This window comes from Penaeus chinensis, chromosome 30 (assembly GCF_019202785.1).
Source record: "Penaeus chinensis breed Huanghai No. 1 chromosome 30, ASM1920278v2, whole genome shotgun sequence".
In the NCBI taxonomy this organism is placed as follows: Eukaryota; Metazoa; Arthropoda; class Malacostraca; order Decapoda; family Penaeidae; genus Penaeus; species Penaeus chinensis.
The window spans coordinates 8,100,129-8,110,128 of NC_061848.1; the positions used below are offsets into that span (position 1 = coordinate 8,100,129).

At 36.8% G+C, this 10,000-nt stretch overlaps 1 protein-coding gene across 3 annotated transcripts in view; it reads left to right on the forward strand.

The window, feature by feature from the left end:
* LOC125041574 (zinc finger and BTB domain-containing protein 7A-like) overlaps positions 1 to 10,000 on the forward strand; it is a 12,965-nt gene that overhangs the window by 1,141 nt on the left and 1,824 nt on the right. The window contains exons 2-7 of one of the 3 annotated variants that reach the window (XR_007116294.1): positions 942 to 1,054; positions 1,952 to 2,632; positions 2,754 to 3,011; positions 3,438 to 3,539; positions 7,728 to 8,111; positions 8,527 to 8,663. Coding sequence is in view for 2 of the 3 variants with exons in the window: in XM_047636610.1 (XP_047492566.1) it covers positions 974 to 1,054; positions 1,952 to 2,632; positions 2,754 to 3,011; positions 3,438 to 3,539; positions 8,527 to 8,868 (1,464 nt within the window). In the remaining variant the exon portion in view is untranslated. Of the gene's footprint in view, positions 1 to 941; positions 1,055 to 1,951; positions 2,633 to 2,753; positions 3,012 to 3,437; positions 3,540 to 7,727; positions 8,112 to 8,526; positions 9,975 to 10,000 lie in introns of those variants that run through there. The other 2 variants (XM_047636610.1, XM_047636609.1) reach the window with 2 other exon arrangements.

Sequence of the window (10,000 nt, forward strand, 5' to 3'; positions counted from 1 at the left end):
TGCCTCTCTTCTCATTTTCTTTTTCATTTTTATTTTCTTTCTATTATCTTTTTCTTTTTCCTTTTCCTTTTCCTTTTCCTTTTCCTTTTCCTTTTCCTTTTCCTTTTCCTTTGCCTTTTCCTTTTCCTTTTCCTTTTCCTTTTCCTGTTCCTGTTCCTGTTCCTGTTCCTGTTCCTTTTCCTTTTCCTTTTCCCTTTCCTTTTCCTTTCCCTTTCCCTTTCCCTTTCCCTTTCCCTTTCCCTTTCCCTTTCCCTTTCCCTTTCTTTTTTCTTTTTTCTTTTTTCTTTTTCCTCCTCCTCCTCCTCCTCCTCCTCCTCTTTCTCTTCCTCTTCCTCTTCCTCTTCCTCTTCCTCTTCCTCTTCCTCTTCCTCTTCCTCTTACTCCTCCTCCTCCTCCTCCTCCTCCTCCTCCTCCTCCTCCTCCTCCTCCTCCTCCTCCTCCTCCTCCTCCTCCTCCTCCTCCTTCTCTTCCTTCTAAATTGCTTCCACTTCTTTCTGTTTGTTTCCTTTCCTCTTCAATTTTTTCCTCCTCCTCCACTTCTTATTCTCCCTCTTGTTCTTGTTTTTTTTTGTATATTTATTTTTGTTCTTTTTCTCTTTCTTTTCTTTTTCTTTTCTTCTTCCTCTTCTACTTCTTCTTCTTCTTTTTCTTCTTTTTTCTTCTTCTTCTTCTTCTTCTTCTTCTTCTTCTTCTTCTTCTTCTTCTTCTTCTTCTTCTTCTTCTTCTTCTTCTTCTTCTTCTTCTTCTTCTTCCCCTTCCACCTCATTGTAATTGTCACTCTCACTGCCACTATCACTATCACCATTATTTTCATTGTCATCATTCTCGTAATTATCATAATTTTAATAATCGTCACTATCTTCCTCTCCTCCTTCCCACCCTTCCTCCTGTTAATGACTTAAGCTAGTGATATAAACTAATTTCTATTTCTCTCCTTTCAGATCAACACACAAGACCAGAAAATCCTTTCAACATGACGGATGGAATGCTATCTCTGTCATGGAACAACCACAGCACGACTTTCTGCCACATGCTTTCAGCCCTGAGACACAAGGTACCGACCCTAATTGGCCACGAATTACGGAGTTATGGAATAGTTGGATGGATCGAATGGAATGGGTTTGAGTCGTGAATGAGGATGAATTTCGGGGGATATTGGTTAGATGGATTAGGTGAAGTGAAATAAGTTGGGTGGATGTATGGAATAAAAGGTGTTGATGAATTCTGGTTGACGGAATATATATGTATGAAAGTGAATATTTTGTATGCAAATATGTTAGTATGAAATTATTTATATATATATATATATATATATATATATATATATATATATTCACATATATATATATATGTATATATATATATGTATATATATAATATGTATATATATGTATATATATGTATGTATATATATGTATATATATATATATATATATATATATATATATATATATATATATATATATATATATATATATATATAAATATGTATATATATATGTATATATATATTATTATATATATATTTATTTATTTATTTATTTATATTTATAAATATATATGTGTGTATATATATATATATATATATATATTTATATATATATATATATATATTTATTTATTTACATTTATATATGCGTGTTTATGTATGCATGTATGAGAGAGAGAGAGAGAGAGAGAGAGAGAGAGAGAGAGAGAGAGAGAGAGAGAGAGAGAGAGAGAGAGAGAGAGAGAGAGAGAGAGAGAGACAGACAGAGACAGAAAAAGAGAGAGAGAGTACTTCTATTGAGTATGAAAATAAAACAAAGTGTATATTTCAAAGTTATAGGACATATTTTGTCTATATATATTTGTAATGTTACAAATTATGTCTGTTTTTTTTTCTTATTCTTTTTCTTTTTTCTTGGACGCATTTTGCATTTACAATTCTCATAAGATTTCTTCATTTCAGGACAGATACACAGATGCAACATTGGCCTGTGAAGGCAAATTCTACCCCGTGCACAAGCTTGTTCTCTCCACCTGCAGTCAGTATTTTGAGGAGATGTTTGACCACACACTTGGAAAGCACCCCATTGTCCTGCTGCAAGATGTTAAATGTGATGAATTAGAGGCACTGCTGAGTTACATGTATATTGGTGTTGTGAGTGTTGCACAGAAGGATCTCTCCCGTTTAATCAAGGTAGCTGAGCTGTTGCAGATTAAAGGTCTAGCTGTGCCAGATGAAGTACAGGGAGACAAGAATACACATTCTAATTGTAGAAATGCCAGACGAAGCCCCCAGTCAAGAGAGTCTGTTGATCCTAACGATGACAGAGCGAGTCCACACCCAAAGAGAAGGAAACAAGATGACACTCGCTCACCATCGCCCAGGGAACACTTTGAAAACCACAGAGCACATTCACCCAGGTTATCCTCATATTCCAAAGATGGTGAAGAAAATTTAGATTTTAATACATCAGAAGATAGATCTAGAAGAGAGTTGTATCTAGAGCAAGTTAGAGGCAGTGAATCTGAGACAGAGCCCCTCCATCACAGGGAACCTACAGCCAATAATTCCGTGCCTGAAGAGCCAAACATCCTTTCAGGTGTGAAGTTACGAGAACAGTCAGCCACAGGGAATCCCTCAAAGGTTAGTGTTAACAATTCTCCAATGTTACTTCCACTCAAAGATTAACTTGAACCATTCCTATTACTGGCAAAACATGTTTTTTATCATTATATCATAAGATAAGTATTTCTTTGTATTACAGGATACAAGTGAAGATGCTATAGTCATTAAAGAGGAAGTGTGGGAAGATCCCGAACTAAGTCACAACAACTCTATAGACCCAAGTGTCACTTATAGCACAGCCTCAGACAGCGCAGACCCAGACAGTCACGATGGAGTTCAGGAGGAGCACACAGGCACGTCTAAGGAGTTCAGTCATCCAGGTGTTCCGGCGCAGGTATCTCAGGAACTACCAGAGGTGGTTGTTGAGGCATTGGCAGGACCATCAGGCATGCAGGAGGTATATGAGACTGTTTTTTTGTGTTCCTTCTTTTCAGCACCTACTCTTTCCTTCCCTTTCCTCTTCCTCTTCCTTTCCTTGTGGCAGTAATGGCTCTCCCCTCTTCCTTTTTCTTGTACACGTCTAACTCATTCTTTCACCCCTTTTCCTTTTCCTTCTAATCTTCTACCTTATGGTTTTCCCTCTTCTCCTCTGCACCATCACCTCCCTTCATCTTCCACTTCCCCCTTCTCCATCTTTTCTGGCTTTCTCTTTTTTCAGAGCTTCAAATTATGCAACATAATTTTTCCAACTCTAAAATAATGTCTCCTTCTCTGCTCCTTCTACCCCCACCATCTTCTCCTTCGTGCCCCTCCATGTCCAGCTTTCTTTTTGCACACCATAATTTTCCCCACTCAAGAATGATGTCTTTTTATCCTCCAACAGTGGCTTGGCAGTAATGACTTTGCAGCTGGCTTAGCCTCAGTCGAGAACTTCAGCATAAACGGAAGCCCACCTTTGTCAGAGCATCCACAGGCACTGCAGATGGTAAGTGTTGTGTTTCTTATATATTTCCAACAGAGACAGCTGCCATTCAGTTTGTTTTCCTTTTTCTTTTTTCTTTTCTCTTGTTTTCTTTTTTTTCTTTTCTCTTGTTTTGTTTTGTTTTCTTTCTTTCTTCCTTCCTTCCTTCCTTCCTTCCTTCCTTCCTTCCTTCCTTCCTTCCTTCCTTCCTTCCTTCCTTCCTTCCTTCCTTCCTTCCTTCTGTCCTTCCTTCCTTCCTTCCTTCCTTCCTTCCTTCCTTCCTTCCTTCCTTCCTTCCTTCCTTCCTTTCTTCCTTCTTTCCTTTTCTTATGGAAGCTGTATCTGACACAGATTTCAAGTAAAAAAATATTATTTTGTTTTATTTTCATTAATATTTTTGTTTTAATTTTTATTACCAAGTCACAGTAATGATTACTTTTTTATTTTTGAGTTACTCAAGTACCATGTACATTTTTAAACACTGAATGACTGTTGCTTCTGTAAGTGATTTTTAATATTAATGAAAAAATGATTCATACAGATAAATGTACTGTTGGAGACATTATTCACAAGTAGCAAGAGTGTTTTCTTTATGTTTAGGAATTGATATTTTATTTCTTGTTAATGTATTTTTTTATTTGTGGCATAGGAAATAATGAAAACATAATCAGGCTTTTTATTTGACATATCCTGTGTTGATTTAAGTATTTTCTTTAGGTGAAAGAAGAGCGAAATGTTATATCATAAAGTGTATGTAATAATACATGAAGAGAGGTAACTCTTTGTATTGAAATAATAATATGGACGTTCAGATATGATCATTTATAATTCTGCATGTTTTGCACATTTCATCTGTTATTCACTTTTACATTATGCCTGGAATCATAGTCCATGTTACTGCACTGTTGTAGTGACTTCACTTTAGAGGAAAATGGTATGATAATTGGCAGCACACACACACACACACACACACACACACACACACACACACACACACACACACACACACACACACACACACACACACACACACACACACACACACACAAAAACACACACACACACACACACACACACACACACACACACACACACACACACACACACACACACACACACACACACACACACACACACACACAAAAACACACACACACACACACACACACACACACACACACACACACACACACACACACACACACACACACACACACACACACACACACACACACACAAAAACACACACACACACACACACACACACACACACACACACACACACACACACACACACACACACACACACACACACACACAAAAAAAAAAAACACACACACACACACACACACACACACACACACACACACACACACACACACACACACACACACACACACACACACACACACACACACACACACAAAAACACACACACACACACACACACACACACACACACACACACACACACACACACACACACACACACACACACACACACACACACACACACACACACACACAAAAACACACACACACACACACACACACACACACACACACACACACACACACACACACACACACACACACACACACACACACACACACACACACACACACTCAGTAGACCAACAGTTTATGCACATTTATTATTTACATGGCTGGGGGAGAGGAAGGGGAAGGGGAAGGGGAAGGGGAAGGGGAAGGGAGGGGAAGGGAGGGGACTTCAAGAAGAAAGGGGGATGAGGGAGGGAGGGAAGGCCATAAGGATGGGGGTGGGGGATGATGATAGGAACCTCCGGTGCCATACTGAACAATGTGTCACTATGTATGTAGAGTCAGCTGCTCAAGGGGGAAAATCAGAAGCGAGGGCAACAGAGACTACCCTGCTCTTGGGTGTGTTATAATTTTTTTTAGACGTGAAGGCTAAAAAAAAAGGTTTTCATGCATAACTTAGAGCAGGTTCAACCACACATGATGCAAAGATATCATAGTGCAAGGGGTTGTCTACCAAAATCCCATCGTCAGTGGGTTAAAGAGGAAGATGATGGAAGTAGTAGGGGGCAGATGTAGGGCTTAGAGTGGGAGGGAAGGAATGAATTTAAGGAAGGTTTGGGAGTGAGAGGGGGTGGCAGTATGGGGATGGGAAAGATGGAGGGAGAGGGAGAGGGAAAAGGAAAGGGATAGGCAGAGGGAGGGGGAAAGAAAAATGGAGAGAGGAGGTTAGAGGTAGAAGGAGGAGGGTGTCAGGATGGAGGAGGAGGGTGTCAGGATGGAGGAGGGGAGAAGTACCTCTTAATTTATTTGTTCTGTGGAATTCCAACAGGTCCTGCTAGTTATTTAAAATGCTCTTAAAATTCTTTGGATTGTTTTGTGCTACAGCATTAGATAATGATTCCTATTTTATAAACAAATTTAAAGCAAAGATATTAAGCTTTCACAGAAATTATATGTGTGGCTTATATGAAAATTAATTCATAAGGGAAGAAATTTTGTTTTTGGATGAGATTGAATTGAACTGATTGATAAAGTAGTGCCATTTAAGCAATTTACTTAGTTATTCTATTGAATTATATTTAAATAGTTTTATAACACATTCATATTTCCTCTTCTTTACCATACTTACTACTAAAAAATTGCACTAAGAAAAAAATAGAAGAAAATATTTTACATTTTCAACAACATCATTTAAAACTCTTAGCGTTATGAGCTTTGAGTGGAAAGCAAAATGTGTATTGTTTGCCTCAGAAGGCAAAGGCTAACAGTGTGTTATTGGATTAACATATTTCAAATATTAAGAATGAATAGAAGGGGGAGAGAGAAGAGAAAGTGAAAAGCGTGAAAGGAAGAGAGAACATGAAAAAAGAGAAATGACAGGAATAGAGAAGTAGAAGAAAATGTAAGTGAGAGAGAGAGAGAGTAAGTGGAAAGAAATGAAATGAAAGGGAGAGAGAAAGGGAAAGCAGAAAAATGTAAAAGTGAGAGACAAGAAGGGAGAAGAATAATAAAAGGCAGAGACAAGAAAGGAGGAGGAAAGTTAAAGTGAGAGACAAGAAAGGAAGAGAGAAGTAAAAGGGAGAAAAGAGAAAGAAGAAGAGAGAAGATAGGAGTAGTTGAAGGGAAAATGAACAAAGAATAGTGATGAATGGATAGAACTGAAGGGAAAAAGAAGAGAAAGAAGAGAAGGAAAAGGGACAGGAAAGAGGAGAGGAGAGAGGTGAATAAGTGTGATAAAAGAGAAAGATATAAGTGAAAGTGAACAACAAAAAAAAAGGAGACAAGTGAGGAGAGGAAAAGGAAAAATAGAGAAATGTTATTGAGAGAGAAGAGGAAGAAAAAGACAGCAAATGTAATTATAAGAATTCAATATACATATACATATATACACATTTGCTGTACTGTACATGTCATATATATTATTTTTTATATCAGTTAATCTTTTAATGATTCTTCTCTGATTACACATGTGACCTTTGTTACAAAAGAGTTGATGAAATGGAAGATTTACATTTTTTTAACATTTATCATTAGAATGCTAAAGGTATTTTATCAGTGTCTTTTTTAAAGACATTTAATGGTATTATTCACTTTTGGGGCAGTATGGCTTATCAAGCTATCAAACGTTTGGAAAAAAGTATGAATGAAAAATGTCTTTGAGACTTGTGTTGTACTTTGAATCCTGATTTTATATAAAAAATGAATATTTTGTGGTTAAATGTAGCATTGCCCTCTTACTGAACTTGTTTCTTTTTTATGCCTGGAGAATCTTAGGATGCCTTTCAGTGTTGTTGTAAATATATTTGTGTACTCTTGGCCAGGGATGATTATTTTGTCTTCTAAAAGTGGCATCTAAAAGATTATATGATTGTATTGAGGTATGTGACCATGTAGAATCTAAAAGGATTTATTTTTTGACCGAGAGTAAAATAAGATATTAATAAGCATATAAGATATAATTATAAAAATGATTCATTAGTTTTTTTTTTTTTTTTTGGCAATATCAAGTATTTATCCCTCTTTCCTAAGCCTACTTGAAATCAGGAGTGATCATGATGGGAAATTGACCATGATACTGTTTATGATACACATGTAATTATGGGTATAACTTGCTGTCTCCAAGAGCAAACTACTGCAAGGAATATATCCCTAACCTCCATTAATGCTACTTTTTTATGTGCCCTCGAGTAAGATGGTCATATCCGACAGGGCGCACTCGAGGCGAGGAGTAAGGGAGGCGGAAGGGCCATACCTCAGGGGTGCAGGATAAGAGCATTGAGCAGCAGCGCCAAGCAACACAAGTGTCCATATTGTTGCTATTCCGTTTATAGGAAAGCCCACTTGATTGACCACATTTGCACTCACACTGGCGAGAAGCCCCATTCCTGCCCCCATTGCCCCGCCAGGTTCATTCAGAAAGGAAATCTAAACACCCACATTCGCATCCACACTGGGGAAAAGCCCTACAGATGCCCTATTTGCTCACAGAGATTCACACAGAAAAACAATATGTGGATCCATAAGCGCACCCATAGGGTTTAGTGCACCAGGCGTGTTCAGAGCTTCATTATTTTATTCATTTTTAGAATTAAGGTAGGGGAGTACCTCTCATTTTATAGTTTTATTTGTTTGTTTGTTTTTGTTTAGTATCACTACTGCTAACTATTTTGAACAATAGATGCACCTTTAAAAAAGGAATGTTACAGAAATATATATATATATATATATATATATATATATATATATATATACATATATATACATACATACACACACATATATATATATATATCCGTCTAAATGTGTTGGTAATAACTTTCATTGTGCCTTTTTTTTATGTGTGTGTAAATATTTTGTAGTTGATTTTTCTTTTTTGTGTTATCACTTATGTACTTGTATCTAATATTCCTATATGTTTTTGCAATAGCTAATTAAATAAATTCAATTTCATGACATTAGCCACAGACTCTTTTTTATGGGTAATCACACCACCGCACGTCTCCTACAGGCAGGGGAGGAGAGTCAGAAGGGTGATAAGGGAGCCACAGGAGCCAAGACAGGCATCATATCCAGCAGCAAGTTCCACCAGTGCCCCTACTGTGCTTACGACACACCCAGGAAAGACCACCTGGTCATGCACATTCGTACCCACACAGGGGAAAAGCCCTATTCCTGTCCATACTGTCCCTCGCGATTTGTTCAGAAAGGGACTCTCAGTAACCATATCCGCACTCACACCGGGGAAAAGCCCTTCTCATGTCCACACTGCTCCCAGTGCTTTGCGCGGAACAGTCACCTCTGGAGTCACGTGTCAACTCGTCATAAAGGAAGGCTTTCGACTGCTACTTGAATGAGGATTAGTTTTGCCCTCAATTGAGTTTGTTCCAGGATGTGTTTAGTTACAACTGAGGAAGTTCTTACATTAAAATACTGGTTTTGTGTTACTGATAATGTTATAGGTATTCAGAATGGGAAGTGTAGAATTCATGCTAGTTTTAAAAGGAGAAAGATGATATAATGATAATATTAGAATATAATGAAGTAGATACTGTATAAAAGAAAGTACTACAATGGTAAGAAAAAAACAAATATAATATATTTATTAATAATAGGCAGCTCTTTAAATTGAAACACAGGAAGTGTTAGGAAAATGTTATCTTACGTCTTTTTTCTTTGGTGCTTCTGAAAGGTTAATTTTATACATTTTACATATCTAAAGGAAGGTGAAATTAATCTTTTCCACACACTGTTGTGTGTGTCTTTCTTTTTTTAAGAGGTCATTATTGGGTTAATAGGATTATAATATGGTTATAAAAGTGTTTATATGATGAAACATATCAGAGCATTAATGCAGCTTTAGTTTTATAAACTTTTCGTTTCCTGATGCTCTAGAAAATTTTGGAGAATGTAATCCTTTATTACACAGGAGTGTCTGCTGAGGAGGAAGAAAATTGTTATTATTATGACGTGAGGCCAGTCAGATTTCAGTTATAGTCACTAATAGTAGCTTTGAGATTGGCATTTACTTAGGCTTAGGTCAGTGCATACATACGGTGTTGCAAGTACCATTCATACACGAATAATTGCTTTAATATGCATTGCAGACTCATAGGCCTTTTATTTTTCTCTGTAGATCTGGAAAAGATGAAATATGTGTTCGTGTGTATGAAAGTACTTGATAACAAATGTTTAAATAGTGAATCATCATAGTTAATTGCATTGTCAGATTATCTTTATGTACAATCGCCACTGTGTTTCCATTTGTGTAATTCTCATATACTGAAAAATGCTTAGAGGAGTAGTCTTTATTTTTTCCCCATTTACATTTTGTAATGCTGTGATTAGTATGTATGCAATAAATATAATCTGAATAGTTGTAAAATTTACTTTATGTGGTAAATATATGTGCATATATATTTTATTCAGATGAAAATGGAAATACAATACTTTTTACAAATATGGTTGTTTGTAACCTTACGAAA